General features: G+C 39.3%; 1 protein-coding gene across 1 annotated transcript; it reads right to left on the bottom strand.

Moving 5' to 3' along the window:
- Positions 1–584: 584 nt before the first annotated feature.
- LOC133652740 (arrestin domain-containing protein 3-like) lies at positions 585–16,106 on the bottom strand. The gene is made up of 6 exons (XM_062051791.1): positions 15,854–16,106; positions 12,121–12,181; positions 11,901–12,045; positions 11,737–11,833; positions 10,740–10,996; positions 585–800 (listed from the first exon to the last, which is right to left on the bottom strand). Exons 1-6 carry the CDS (start codon positions 16,104–16,106, stop codon positions 585–587), a joined length of 1,029 nt encoding a protein of 342 aa, XP_061907775.1.
- Between the last annotated feature and the right edge of the window lie 847 nt (positions 16,107–16,953).

Raw genomic sequence — 16,953 nt, 5'->3', positions numbered from 1 at the left:
ATGTATGTGTGTGTATATATATATATATATATATATATATATATATATATATATATATATATATATATATATATATATATATATATATATATATATATATATATATATATATATATATATATATATATATATATATATATATATCCATAGCCATTCATTCATTTACATATATATTGTAGAGTATATTTACATACATTATGTCAAATAAATCCATCACTATGATAATTATCGTCTTTGAACCAGGAAGTAGCATAACTAAAAGATGGAGAGCGAAATATACAGAACTCTACAATAGTTGTGTTAATGTTAACAGTTCAGTGTTGGTTAAGGATTGTGCTTTACTTCATGATATTGCACTTATATGTGATCATTAAGGTATTGCTTGAACAACATATCAAATGGTAGCCTAAGACATATACACAATACAGTGGACCACCGCATGTTGGCCATTCAGCATAAATTGTCGTTTCCAGTCAAAAAATATTCCATTGGAGGTATTAGAACATAATAGCGAGAACCTACTGTACTTTACTGTATGAGAGTACTGTATGGGTAGTTCTCACCACTAGTCATGATTATTATCATTAACTAAAATTAAAACCAGCCATGGATTGGTACAAGCCATATGGAGGAGGTGAGGCTGTTGGCTCCTGCTTAAAGTTTGCGGCAACCGTCTTTGAATTTGCACCAAATTCAGAATTTGTGGAAAACGGCTGCTCCTCAGGCCTCTGCATAACAGGTAGGATGACAACCGGGAACTTGATCTCTGGGTCAAAAGCATACTTGACATCCAGGTATACCTGCAATGTGGTGAAAAAAGTTGGTCAGTTCTGACTGTGGTCTTTAAACACGATAAACTATGGGCCTGATCTACTAAATGATTGCGTGCACTAAAACATGTGCAAACTTGATAGCACACGCAAACCTGATCTACTAAGCACATGCGCAGAGGATTGCGTTTCTTAAATGAGCAAAACAGAGAGCGCAAAACAGAGAGCGCAAAACAGAGAGCGCAAAACAGAGAGCGCAAAACAGAGAGCGCAATCCATTTCGCGTTTCTGTCTTCATGAATATCTGTAATATATCCTGATTAACAGAATGGCCACGCCACGATATTGGGAGAAGAATATGCAAATATAATCATTTAGCACTAGCAATTTGATTTATCAAGCATGAAACCGTTCTGCGGCTGAGAATATTCTGTCTGTGTGCGTGTCAACATATTTGGACTCTCAGAAATAAAAAATATTGGACGTATCCTCTATTCATCAATGACGTTTAATAATTGTATAGCTGCTGGATGACTTAAAAAAGAGGTGTCCAAACTTTTTCCATCAAGGACAGCGTAACCAAAAGTCCAAGTATGCGGGGGCCCTTTTGATATATATATTTTTTGTTGCTGCATAACATATTGTAGTATAAAAACACTGAAAATATAAGACAAAAGCAAAGAGATGTAACGAGAAAAAGCCAAAATTGTGATATTCATAACTAATAATACAATTTGTCACTCATAAGACAAAGTTGTGATACAAAATGTCTGTAGTTTTTTTAACAGAAAAAAAAAAAAAAAAAATCAAAATGGCCCTGCATATTTAGAGTTTTCAAATTTCGGACACAACCCTGAATTATTCATATGAGAGTTTTACATTTTTTCTCATTACAATACGTCTTTTTTATTTTATATTTGTATTGGGTTTTTTTCCGACAATATGTTGCACGCCAACAAAATGTAAGTTTCATGCCGCAATTGGCCCCCGGACTGCACTTTGGACTTTAAAGGGCTGATTAAAATGTGATTTGTTTTAGTGTGTTGTTTCGTATTCATTTTTTCATATACTGTATAAACAGTATATTTCATACACAGTATATAAAGTATGAAAAAACGTCCTGCAATATGCATTTTCTGGCATCTGGATCATTACAACCGTAATTACCATGATCACTGTGAAAACTGTCAGTTCCATAAAACATTTGTAAGTACATGTATACACAAAGAATACATTACAGTTTGAAACAAAATATAATCACCATGTTCGCCTGGTAGAATGTACTTCCGACTTCCGGTCCTTATACTTCCAACCACACTATTCTTCCGGTTGTTACATGACAAATGTATAATGTTCCAAAACATTAAGAATAACATTCTTATGTACATGTTCATGTTACATATACAAGCATTGACCAGGTACATAATAAACCAAAGTATACAACAATGTAAACAGCTGTTGTCACAGTGTAATGACTGAAATAACGGCAGTTACATAGGGTCTGCTGTCTAGATCACACCTCTATATAATAGAGAAGGGCGGTCCATAGGTGTATGTCAACAACATGACAAAATGCCACAGGTTGGACCATATGATTCCATAAATGTAGAGGGAAATGAGTGTCTCCATGGTGACAGCAGGTATACATGCAAACACCTCGTTTAAATAGAGCGGTCTGCACCACTTTTGCACTTGGTATCAATTGTACACACAGTCGTGGCAGATCACCCGCGGCACACCCTGTAATAATACAGACCTTTTTTTTCTTTGCACATGCTATTTAGCGCTTTTTATGTTCGGAAAGTTTTCTTAGTGGAGGTCGTTATCTCGAACAAGCAGGACACCGCAGGCAGTTTGCAGGTTAAGAATTGTTTAATGTCCAAAAGTGCAAAGGTAGAGTGCAACGGGGATATGCACAAAACAAGCACAATGAAACTGTGCATGAAAACATAGCTGACAGAGAGCTAATATCAGAGGTGTGGACTCGAGTCACATGGCTTGGACTCGAGTCAGACTTGAGTCATGAATTTGATGACTTTAGACTCGACTTGACAAAATGTAAAGAGACTTGCAACTCGACTTAGACTTTAACATCAATCACTTGTGACTTCACTTGGACTTGTGCCTTTTGACTTGACATGACTTGCTACTTTCCCCAAAACCCAAAGATTAAAACGTTATTCAGGAGCGCTCCGTATCTTTCATTTTGTACGTGTGTGTCTATCAGCGTGTGTGCTGCTTTTCAGCGTGTGTGCTCTCAGTACAATAGCCAATCAAATTAGATCTATGTTGTTTTCATCCCACAGCATTCATCCAATCAAATTGCAGGACAACCACCAAGCAAGAGTTGTCAAACAACACGCCAGTGAGAATGATTTATACTAAACTACGACTTGGTCAACAAAAAACAAATTGCAGTATGCTAAACATGCAGTTCGAATATTACGGACGGAGACGCAACAACTTCCAACTTCGTTCGACATTTGAAGATGCACAAAGAAGGGTAAGTTTTGAATGCAAGCTAACGTTTATTGGCTAAGTAACATGACTTTTATTTGCTGTGTAGTTAAATCAGTGAGGCTGTACACTCACTGCTAACGTTATAACCATAAACATCTTATAAGTAGACGCAGCATCGAGTGCTACTGCCTACTGGCGCTGACGAGATGCGGGGCCGCCATCTTGGAGTGGTGATCCGCTCCACTCAGTGCTATTCATTTGGCAGGAGCAATGAACTGTCAGCTCATTTAATTCATCTTACCTCACTGAATACCACTGATTTTCACCCGCTTTTTTGTCATACGTGTAGCTATGATAAAGGACACATGTTTTGGCGTGTTTTATTATTCATAGTTTGCTTAACAGTAATAGAATATTCTTATATGCTATAAGTGACCAGACATCCGAGATCAAAACTTGGAATATAATCCCAGAGAAGGGGGAAAAAAACGGTCAGCTATTTTTAAGTTGAAGAAACAATATGATTAGGTGCATGCGTATATCCTACATAAACAATGTATGAATACATTAGATATCTATATATCTTAGGGACCTATAGACTGTATCTCTGTTGCTGCAGCAGCAGAGGGTTTATTCTGTCTTGACACTTTGTATTGATATTTTGTATTACATTCTTCCCTTAAATGATAATGTTTACAGTGATTGTTTTATATGTATTTTTTATGTATGTCGCTTTGGATAAAAGTGTCCGCCAAATACTTCAACATAAACATATATAAACACCTGAAAGGCTTTACATCAGCTAAAACCACCAATCTGTTTCACTGGATTCAGAATAAAACCAAATTCTGTTTTACCCAACAATGTTAGTATTTGAATATTGTTACTTGAAGACTTATTCCTGGTTACAATTATACTGTTAAGAAAGTATTGTCTTATATTTAGCCTAAAATGAGAATGCATCATAATCAGTGGCGGCTGGTGAATTTTGTTTTAGGTGGGGCTGAAAGTTTGTAAACCAAACCCCTGTAGGGGCGTCATCCTCCCCCAGAAGATTTATTTGTGATTTTCACAAACAAATATTGAAGATCTTTGCTCCTTCTCAACTCTGTGCTAATATTCTTTTCACAAAATACAACCAATAGTATGTCAATGTCAAATCTTACTTGTGAAAAGTAATCCCCCGATTCCTATTTTCAACAGTCCGCTCATTTGAGTAGGAAAACGCTGAACACCAGCCCGGCATCTTTTTTTTTTCTACCTGTCAACTGTCAATTTAGGCTGATCGCCCGCTCCTTATCACCACTTCAAGATGGCGGCCAAATTGCTCGCGTCACAGCAGCCAATGTTGCGTCTACTTATAAGATGTCTATGGTTATAACGTCATTGCAAACACGGCAATCTGTCGCGTCCACTGCAGTTCGCTACCTTATGCATACTTTTTGTCAAGTGATTTTGTTAAGCAGGGTTGCATAACGTTACGTTAGTCAATGTATTACACGCAGTAACGTAACGTTAGACGGTGGTCAGCAGCACCGCATATTTTAGCCACCTACAAAAAGACAAATATAGTCAAATATAGGTCAGTTAAAATGTATACTATATTAAGAATATGTGTGTGACGACTGGGTCGCATGATGATGCGGGGTTGTTCTCCCAGGAATGCAGATGGGCTTCGGACACAGCGTGCAGGTAGGAAAAGATTTTTTTAAGACATAAATCATACGGGAACAAACAAAAACGTGCTCATAGCACGGAAGGCAAAAACAAAGGGACTAGCGTGGGAGCTAGCAAGCAAAAATAGCATAGCGTGAAAGCTAGCAGGAATCAAAATAGTCGTTGTCTGTTACATAAAGCAAATTAGGAAGCCAGACCGAGTGAGGCCAGGGCAAAGACTAAATAGCCCTCTGATTAGTGCCCGGACAACAGGTGAGCGTCCCGAACACTAACCAGAGGCAGGTGTGTGCAATCTGCCGTCATGGCACTGGAAACAAACAAAATCAAGAGGTGCTGAAAACACAAGTGACTAAACAACGTAAACAAACTATGATCCGGGCAGCGGATCATAACAATGTGTACATATTGCATAGGGCCCTGATATCTAAAAAGTACCAACTCTGTTCATTGTTATGTTCATGTATTTGTTATGTTTTTCATGTGTACGCACACATAAACACACATGCAGTATGAGATGAGATCAATGAGATAAGGTAAGAACAGGATAGAAACTGCTGTGGAACTAGTTACAATGCAATATGCCATGGAAATACAATGTTAACACTTTTGTACAAATAAGTACAGTTGCACTTGTTTTTTCAAATGTGTTTATTCTGCAAAGGAATGAGTTAAATGTTTAAAATGACTGGTTAAAGGCCTACTGAAATGATTTTTTTTTATTTAAACGGGAATAGCAGATCCATTCTATGTGTCATACTTGATCATTTCGCGATATTGCCATATTTTTGCTGAAAGGATTTAGTAGAGAAAATCGACGATAAAGTTCGCAACTTTTGCTCGCTGATAAAAAAAAAGCCTTGCCTGTACCGGAAGTAGCGTGACGTCACAGGAGCTAGTATTCCTCACAATTCCCCATTGTTTACAATGGAGCGAGAGAGATTTGGACCGAGAAAGTGATGATTACCCCATTAATTTGAGCGAGGATGAAAGATTTGTAGATGAGGAACGTTACAGTGAACGACTTGAGAGGCAGTGATTGACGTATCTTTTTTCGCTCTGACCGTAACTTAGGTACAAGCTGGCTCATTGGATTCTACACTCTCCTTTTTATATTGTGGATCACGGATTTGTATTTTAAACCACCTCGGATACTATATCCTCTTGAAAATGAGAGTCGAGCACGCGAAATGGACATTTAAAGTGACTTTTATCTCCAAGACAATACATCGGTGACACACTTAGCTACTGAGCTAGCGCGATAGCATCGTTCTCAAATGAAGATAGAAACAAAATAAATAAACCCCTTAATGGAAGGATAGATAGAAAATCAACAATACTATTAAACCGTGGACATGTAAATACACGGTTAATGATTTCCAGGCTGGCGAAGGTTAACAATGCTGTGCTAACGACGCCATTGAAGCTAACTTAGCAACCAGACCTCACAGAACTATGTACACTCTCCTTTTTCTATTGTGAATCACAGATTTGTATTTTAAACCACCTCGGATACTATATCCTCTTGAAAATGAGAGTCGAGCACGCGAAATGGACATTTAAAGTGACTTTTATCTCCAAGACAATACATCGGTGACACACTTAGCTACTGAGCTAGCGCGTAGCATCGTTCTCAAATGAAGATAGAAACCCATCAACAGCCGTGCTCACCTGCATTCCAGCGATCAACGGCACGACGAAGGACTTCATCCGTGGGTTTGGCGGCAAGCATCGGCTAGGCGTCAGGGTAAGTAGTCCTTGTTGTGTTGCTGTAAGTATTGTAATGCCCCGCAGTGGAGAAGGAGTCACACAGACGAGGAAGCGCTGCTCAATCGCTTTATTAAAAAGCGGTAACTGGTTGTAGTTCAAAAAGTAACGCACACACATACACGAGCTGCTGTTAGCCAAAGCTCACACACACAAGTTCTCCGCCAACTCACTCGCGCATGCGCGTTCCCCAAACCCTTAAAGACAGTACACTAATGCAAATATCACAGATATTACAGTATTGTACTTAGCCGCTAAGACACCGATCGATCCCACCTACAACGTTCTTCTTTGCAGTCTCCATTGTTCATTAAACAAATTGCAAAAGATTCACCAACACAGATGTCCAGAATAATGTGGAATTTTGTCGAAGAATACAAGAGGCTTTTCTATCGGGTCCGATGGGGTCCAACCACTTCCGTGGCTTTTGTGACGTCACGCGCATAAATCATATCCAAAGGAGTTTTTCAACCGGAAGTGTGGCGGGAATTTTAAAATTGAACTTTATAAGTTAACCCGGCCGTATTGGCATGTGTTGCAATGTTAAGATTTCATCATTGATATATAAACTATCAGACTTCGTGGTTGGTAGTAGTGGGTTTCAGTAGGCCTTTAATAGTGCTATTATGAAGTGCAATGTCAGCACTATTTTTTTTCCTGCAATTTCAAATGCACTTGTTTTAATAAATAAATACAGCGTTTTAAAAGCATACACAATCTGTGTAAATATATTAGTCTGTGGTTAAAGGACTTGAAAGGACTCGAAACTCAAAATGCAGGACTTGGGACTTGACTTGAGACTTTCCAGTCTTGACTTTGCACTTGACTCGGGACTTGCCTGTCTTGACTCGGGACTTGACTCGAGACTTGAGGGCAAAACTGAGACTTACAGTACTTGTGGCTTGCAAAACAATGACTTGGTCCCACTTCTGGCTAATATACAAAAATAGCTAAGCAAGATTTAAGTGTCCACTAAGGTCCATGTACGTCGCGGCCATTCGTTTTTCGTTTGGCATAGAAAAATAGTTGAACATAAAATCCACTTTTCCTGATTTTTGGTTTGATAATAAAAAATTTAAAAAAACGGAAAACGGATCGTTATGTAATAATTTCATGTCAAGTCAACATTAAATGGCCCTAATATGTCAAAAGACATGAATAAATCATGTTCTTTTCGAATACCTCTGTAACTGATAACAGTAGTTCAGCCGGAATATGCTCATTTCAAAATTAGATTTACAGCCCCGAAATCTTGTTACTGTTTTAACCAATCAGAAAGCATGTGAGTGTGTCACATCCAGGTTGCCAGTTACGCATCATCACCTTCGTTTGGCCACTGCCACTGGTAAAGTGACTAAACATGTCAGACCTTAGTAAATTTAAAAGGCCTCCTTACGATTCTCAACTTATACATGACAAAGCCAGGAACAAAACAAGGATTTGTATCGGAGATACCTTTGAAAGGTGGAGACCATTTTTTTATCTGACGCCAAACTTGATCATTTCCTCCTTGATAGGTAAGTAAGGCATTTACATTTTCTTGTTACTTGTAATAAATGGAAATGGACATTTGGTATGTAAACTATATTGTCCAATACAGTCTATGATCTTGTCGAACAAAGCTAGTATGTTCGTGCAACGAATGCTTAGCATGCTTAACGGGGGAAATAAATGCCCGTTAGCCTGTATGTCAATGTGTCATCCAACTGACAGGGCAAAATATATTTTCGACAAATAAAACCTATGTGGATATGTGTAGTGTCAGTGCTTATTTCCTTCTCAATATGCTGATACACTGAGGAAATGGGTTCCAACATTAGCCCGGTTGTCGTGGCAATGTGGACTACATGTACCAAGTTATATGGCTATCTGAAACGTTTGAAACAGTAACCTACAGTTATACCTTGGTCAAATGTCTCCTCTTTAGTTTTGGGTGTACATTAGGCTGCTAAGCATGCTCTACTTATTTTCACCAGTATAACCATTGCTAGCTTTGGTTGTGGTTGGTTTTAGTCTTTGTTTTCTGATAGTACTGATAATAACCACATGATTGTTGTGATATTGTACGCAGGCATGACGTACTTCTTCCTGAAAATAGCCACATTTTTGTGTAAAATGGAGTCGCCCAGTCGATCGAGCTGGATTCGGCTGTGTATCTGGCAACCTCAGTCAGGGAGAGAGTGAGGACTACAAAATTTTGACCGTGATTGCAGTACCATTTCTGGCCACATTATTACATATGGGTCCTTTAATGATGTTTTTAAAAATGTAAAATGGGGATCAAAACAAAAAAACTAATTCTCTCTTCAAAGTTTAGAGATATGCATAGATTGCACATGCGCAGTGTCTCTTTTCAGATCCTCCCCCCGAAACAACAACAACTGAAGAAGAGCAACGTTTGCCTTCTCGATAGAGAACCAATGAAAAGGTCACTTTCAATGTCTCTGGAACAAAACAACAGAAGGGAACTCTTGGCCGCGAGAAAATTATTTTGACGACCGTCGTCGTTCTTTGTCTTCTTCTTTTGTTGATCCGGGTCACTCACAGACGGGGATCTGAAAAGAGATACTGCATGTGTCCAATTCAAACAAAGTGAACTGAAAGTTTTCCGCTCGTTTTAAGTCCCATTTTCGATTTTTAAAAACATCAATGTAAACAGATAATGGATAAAGATCTTTTTTAGTTTTTTTAATTATCAAACCAAAAATCGAGAAAAGCGTATTTTTATGTTAAACAATTTTTCTATTCCAGACAAAAAATGAATGGCCGCGATGTACCTGTACATGGGCCCACTTAATAATAATACTGGATTAGATTGTATATCGCGCTTTTTTATTGTTAGATACTCAAAGCGCTCACAGAGAACTGGGAACCCATCATTCATTCACACCTGGTGGTGGTAAGCTACATTTGTAGCCACAGCTGCCCTGGGGTAGACTGACGGAAGCAAGGCTGCCAGTTCATTCATCATTCATTCACCAGTGTGAGCGGCACCGGGGGCAAGGGTGAAGTGTCCTGCCCAAGGACACAACGGCAGCGATTCAGATGTCAAGAGGCGCACTTACCATACTGGTGACTCCCAACATCCATCCACAACGGTCTACACCAGGGGTCCCCAAACTACGGCACACAGGCTTGATCCGGCCCCCCAGCATCCAAAAACCGGCCCATGGGAAGTCCCAAGTAAAAAAAAAAAAGTTTTAATTTTTTTGTAATTTTTTCAATTTTTTAATTTTATCTTTCCTTTCTAACCCATTTTATACCGCTTGTTACCCTCGGTGTCTCCTAGCCGCTCAGGCAAATCATATTGTCTAAAAATGAATTTTCCCATCAATAACGTGACAATGTTAAATGTTGATGAACATCAATGTTAATTGATGTTAAATGACAAAACGGATTAACTCGCTGGAATATAAAGACAATGTGTATATATATATATATATATATATATATATATATATATATATATATATATATATATATATATATATATATATATATATATATATATATATATATACAGTATATATATATATATATATATATATATATATATATATATATATATATATATATATATATATACAGTATATATATATATATATATGTATATATATGTATATATATATACTGTATATATATATATATACAGTATATATATATATATATATATATATATATATATATATATATATATATATATATATATATACAGCCCGGCCCCCGGCCAAATTTTTTTAACCCAATACGGCCCCCGAGTCAAAAAGTTTGTGGACCCCTGGTCTACACTAACAAAGACATGTGTTTGGCTTAAATAGCTCCAGGTAATGATTAGCAGCAGGTAAAAAACATAATCGCTAATCACCCCCAGTTGATGAAGACAGCGAGCAACAGTGTGAAGGAACAACGCAAGCAGAACAGGAAGTGGAAACAAAATAAGAGCACAAGAAAGGAAGTGAAGCAGAAACCCACGAAAAACACCCAAAACTAAACAAGGTATGGCCTGGCCTAACAGATCGTAACATGTTATTTTGGATCTTAGTAGATCAGGCCCACTATCATACACACCTTAAGTCGGTATTCTGCTTTGATGACGTTGCAGTTGAGGATGGAGGCGCATGTAGTGGGGGGGATGGTGACCATCCTGACGACAGAGTGGCCTGTAGAAGGTGGGATGCACTCGCCCACCTCTTTCAAGATGTTTTTGGTTTCAACTCGCCTCTTGCCTTTTGCAAAATAACTGCACTTTTTGTACAAACAGTACTTGGGCCGGACCTCTCCAGATGAGCTGTTGTGAATGTAGGCCGCTACTTTTATGCCTTCCCCTGCAAAACAATAAGAAAACATCTCAGCAGGAACTTGGATATGTAACTTATGCTCTTTTAGCGACTTGTTTTATTTGTATTAGGATTGTCTCAATACCAATATTTTGGTACCGGTACCAAAGATATTCGATACGTTTTGATACTTTTCTAAATAAAGTGTTACAGCACAGACGGCAGGGGTCTGTTACGGCTCAGACCCCTGCCGTCTGTGCTGTAACATAAAGAGGTCCACAAAAAGTTGCTTTTTTGGCTTTATTTTAACAAAAAATCTTAGGGTACATTAAACATATGTTTCTTATTGCAATCAAAGAACAATTTTGTCCTTAAATAAAGTAGTGAACAAACTAGACAACTTGTCTTTTAGTAGTAAGTAAACAAACAAAGGCTCCTTATTAGTCTGCTGACATATGCAGTAACATATTGTGTCATTTATCATTCTATTATTCTGTCAACATTATAAAGGACAAGCTGTAAAAATGGATTATAAATCTACTTGTTCATTTACTGTTGATATCTGCTTACTTTCTCTTTTAACAAATTACATTTTATGTTTCAACATGTTCTATCTACACTTTTGTTAAAATGTAATAATCACTTATTCTTCTGTTGTTTGATACTTTATATTAGTTTTGGATGATGCCAATAATTTAGGTATCGATCCGATACCAAGTAGTTACATGGTCATACATTGGTCATAATTTAAGTTTGCGTGTGTCCAGGGACATATTTCCCAGTTTTACCTGGGAAGAAGCACGATTTGTCAATAGTCACTTCCAGGCTGACTGAGCCTGAAGAAAAGAGGTGCATTTTCTTATCAACGATGCTGCGCTGTGGAACCTGACATGGGGGTGAAAGTCATCATCAAAAATTTGAAAAGTGTGTTTGTGTTGTGGAAGATGGCTACCATCAACGCCGGGTCACAGCTTCCTTTATGGGCCACTGTAAAACGACTTTTGGCTTTGCTGTCCATCCTCATCGACCTGCTCAGAGTTCCCTCCAGAGTGTACTTGATTTTCCCCCACGAGCCTTTAAATGACGAGGGCAAATTTCTACAAGATGTGAGAGCAAAGTTTGGCAAACGCCATGCAAGTTGGTCTGATCACAAACATCTGGTTTTAACTCACTGTCGAGGAATTTGAAAGGTGAACGGGTACATGTGGCGGCCACGGGTGACAACATTATTACCTGTAAAATGGAGAGGTGTGTAACTCATACTTTATTGGATTTGGAAGGTTGCATGCCTGCATGCATACTTGTCATAGTTGGACAAGAGCAGAACTGTTTTACACACAAGCCTGGTTTCTCCTTCGCCTTCTACTGGTTAGCTCGAGGGCGTTAAACCTGCAGCCCACAGGCCCATATGTTGTTTTTAACATTTACACTCATTACAGGAAAAAACATGCACACTCTCCAAAAAACGTAACAAAACAAAAATAAAGAGGTGCACGGCAAAAAGTGTACTTAAAGAAAAAGCAAGGCCAGCAACACTCGTGCCCTTTTAATAATTTTAATACAAACTGCGCAGGCGGTACCAAACACAGGCCGGTTTTGACCATGTCTTCGTCAGTGTGCAATTTCCAACAGAAAGTGATGCACTTAAATAGTCACAACTGGGGTCAATCAATTGACATAATAAATCAAGAACAACTTCAAAAATGAAAGTGCACAAATAATAGACAAAATAGAAAATTGTACAAAATAAATCAAAGACTCAGTACAGTATCATAGGAAAATAAATAAAGCAATACAATTTTTTATTGCTCTATAAACTGTTTTATTGCTTTATTTTATTTTTGTATCTTTTTTCTTTATAGTTTTTTTAAATTTTTGTATAATTTTTTTTGCTTTATTTATATAAATTGTTCAAAATAAATCAAAGACTCAGTACAGTATCATGGGTAAAAAAAATAAAGCAATAACAGTGTTTATTGCTTTACACATTTGTTATGTTTTTATTGCTTTATTTTTTTAGAATTTCTTATTGCTTTATTATTATTGTTTTATTTTATTTTTCTACTATAATTTATTTATTTATTTATTTATATACATTGTGCAACGTAAATTAAAGACTCAGTACAGTATCATAGGAAAATAAATAAAGCAATAAAAACGTGTGGACAACCCATCCATCCATCCATTTTCTCCCGCTTGTCCCTTTTGGGGTCGCGGGGGGGGGCTGGAGTCTATCTCAGCTGCATTTGGGCGGAAGGCGGGGTACACCCTGGACAAGTCGCCACCTCATCACAGGGCCAACACAGATAGACAGACAACATTCACACTCACATTCACACACTAGGGACCATTTCGTGTTGCCAATCAACCTATCCCCAGGTGCATGTCTTTGGAGGTGGGAGGAAGCCGGAGTACCCGGAGGGAACCCACGCAGTCACGTGGAAGACATGCAAGCTCTACAACCCAGGACTACTCAGGACCTTCGTATTGTGAACCATTATAATAAAATTGTTTTGCTTTATTTATTTTCCTATGATACTGTACTGAGTCTTCGATTTATACTTGTACAATACTTTTTGTACAATAATTTTGTACAATGTTCTGTTAAACCCCCACTGGCAACATATGCTAGCCGGTGGTGTTGTTAAATATTTTTTGCTTTGAAAAATGTAACTGTGAGAAAGTTGCAAACAGCTTCTCGAGCTTTTTTCACCAAGTACCACTTCAGAAAACACTTGGCTCTCCAAGTACCAGCAAAATGATCAATGTTAAAAAAAACAGTAGCGTAGTAGGCCTAAGTATTCATTAAAAACAAGGTGGAGGTTTTATTTACCACCTATTTTTGGCCACTGTAACATTACACGTTACCGTTTGAACAGTAACGCGCGGTTTCAACAAAGGAAAATAAAACACTGTACCTTAATCAAGTGGATCTTTGGCGTACCACTAGTATTCCCATACTGTGGTGCAGTACAAAGGCTCCATGCCTGTGTACTGCACCACAGTTTGAGAATCACTGGTTTAGTGTAATTGAGGCCAGCTAATAGTTAAATATATTGTGGCAATCTTGAATCCCGCTTGTTCTTTTTTTTTTTTAACCATAGGGCCAGGGCCCATTTTTGGGCTCTCCTATTTCTGGGGCTGAGGTTGCCAAGGTAGTTAAAAAGCTCCTCGGTGGCAAGGCCCCGGGGGTGGATGAGATCCGCCTAGAGTTCCTTAAGGCTCTGGATGCTGTGGGGCTATCTTGGTTGACAAGAATCTGCAACGTCGCAGGGACATCGGGGGCAGTACCTCTGGATTGGCAGACCGGGGTGGTGGTTCCTCTCTTTAATAAGGGGAACCGGAGGGTGTGTTCTAACTATCGTAGGATCACACTCCTCAGCCTTCCCGGTAAAGTCTATTCAGGTGTACTGGAGAGGAGACTACGCCGGATAGTCAAACCTCGCACCCAGGAGGAACACTGTGGTTTTCGTCCTGGCCGTGGAACGGTAGACCAGCTCTATACTCTCGGCAGGGTCCTTGAGGGTGCATGGGAGTTTGCCCAACCAGTGTACATGTGTTTTGTGGACTTGGAGAAGGCATTCGACCGTGTCCCCCGGGAAGTCCTGTGGGGAGTGCTCAGAGAGTTTGGGATATCGAACTGTCTGATTGTGGCGGTCCGCTCCCTGTACGATCAGTGTCAGAGCTTGGTCCGCATTGCCGGCAGTAAGTCGGACACACGTTTCCAGTGAGGGTTGGACTCCCCCAAGGCTGCCCTTTGTCACCGATTCTGTTCATAACTTTTATGGACAGAATTTCTAGGCACAGTCAAGGCGTTAAGGGGATCCGGTTTGGTGGCTGCAGGATTAGGTCTCTGCTTTTTGCAGATGATGTGGTCCTGATGGCTTCATCTGGCCAGGATCTTCAGCTCTCACTGGATCGGTTCGCAGCCGAGTGTGAAGCGACTGGGATGAGAATCAGCACCTCCAAGTCCGAGTCCATGGTTCTCGCCCGGGAAAGGTTGGAGTGCCATCTCCAAGTTGGGGAGGAGATCTTGCCCCAAGTGAAGGAGTTGAAGTACCTAGGAATCTTGCTCACGAGTGGGGGAAGAGTGGATCGTGAGATCGACAGGCGGATCGGTGCGGCGTCTTCAGTAATGCAGACGCTGTATCGATCCGTTGTGGTGAAGAAGGAGCTGAGCCGGAAGGCAAAGCTCTCAATTTACCGGTCGATCTACGTTCCCATCCTCACCTATGGTCATGAGCTTTGGGTTATGACCGAAAGGACAAGATCACGGGTACAAGCGGCCGAAATGAGTTTCCTCCGCCGGGTGGCGGGGCTCTCCCTTAGAGATAGGGTGAGAAGCTCTGTCATCCGGGAGGAGCTCAAAGTAAAGCCGCTGCTCCTCCACATCGAGAGGAGCCAGATGAGGTGGTTCGGGCATCTGCTCAGGATGCCACCCGAACGCCTCCTCGGGATCCCCCGGGAGGAGCTGGACAAAGTGGCTGGGGAGAGGGAAGTCTGGGCTTCCCTGCTTAGGCTGCTGCCCCCGCGACCTGACCTTGGATAAGCGGAAGAAAACGGATGGATGGATGGATGGATGTTCCCCCATACTAAAGTGTTACCAGTTATTCATTACCATTAAAACCTTGAGTAAGATTAAGATTAATGTACTAATTCTGTGTTAAAACTAAAGAGGGCCCCAGGACCCTCTGTAGTGGAAAAATTGGGCCCCGAGGTCATAAAGGTTAAGAACCCCTGCACAAGACAACAAAAACTACAATACTGGCGCAGACACAGTATTTACAACACAACAAACACACAATGGACAACAAACACAAAGAGTGTTTGTTTGTAAATAAGCAACTGCATTATTAAATACATTTAATGATTTCATTTGAAGTCAATGAATGATAAAAATCTTACCTTGGCCATCCTGGATGATAAAAGTCTTGATACTGAAGTATTTCTCTTGGTCGTGGTGTACTACGATTGCTTTTCCGTAGTGTTCGGTCCATTTCACTTTGGCTTTTCCTTTCATTTTGATCCAGAGTGACTCTATTTTGCAGTCCTTTGTCACTTGGAATGTGATGCGTCCTGCGATGTAATCGCCGCTGGTGAACACATCGTCTTTGTTTATGGGATTATATTCCACTGAGAAGTCCTTAACATGCGGCATGGCGACAGACAATACTTCCCAGTGTCAAGTTGGGTGTGTTCCTAATTGTATGTCCTCAAAGAAGCCTTTGGCTAATCGTTAACTTCTAATTTCAGCCTGGAATTTTACTGACGGGTAATAAATGTTGCTATCTATAATGCACTATGTAACAGGTTGTGGCGTCGCTAATAAATCAAATTCTTTACCCATAATAAATACAACTAGATGAAGCAATTCCTAAATGAATTGCATGTGAACGCTCCAATGCTGAAGTTGAACTGAAATGATTAATGTTGGAGTGGTTTGAATGTTGAAGAGTTTGAATTTCCAGGAAATTCGGAATTTGGAATTTGGGAAAGTGTTAGTTTGAATGTCCAGGATGAGTGGAATGTGTTAATGTTGGAATGGTTTGAATAGGTTGAAAATGTGGGAATTGTGCAACTTGGAAAAAGGTCCCATTCATTTAAATGGGAACTTCCTGGAAATTTGAGAATTGTGGGAAAAGTGGGAATTCTTTAGAAAATGGAGCATGAATGTCCTGAATGAGTTTTTTGGTGATGAACTTGTTTAAATCGTGCAAGAAATGTTGAAGTAGTAACATTTTTTAATTGAAAAATTGTATTACGGAATTCTGGGAAAACCGGGAATTTTTCAAGTTCTGAAAAAGATTGGAAATAAGAATAGAAAGAACCCAGGAATTCCTGGAAACTTGTTGAACGTGGAAAATGGTTGTTTGTGTTGAAGGTGTAATGGTTTGAATAGGTTGAACAATGTGGAAATTGTGGAAGTTTGAAAAATTGATAATTCATTTTGAATGGGGAAAATGTCCCTAAAAACTGGAATTTCTAGGAAATCCGGGAATTGTATA

This window comes from Entelurus aequoreus, linkage group LG06, assembly GCF_033978785.1.
Source record: "Entelurus aequoreus isolate RoL-2023_Sb linkage group LG06, RoL_Eaeq_v1.1, whole genome shotgun sequence".
NCBI lineage: Eukaryota > Metazoa > Chordata > Actinopteri > Syngnathiformes > Syngnathidae > Entelurus > Entelurus aequoreus.
The sequence above is the reverse complement of the archived record's forward strand: the minus strand, read 5'-3'. Positions and strand labels throughout refer to the sequence as shown.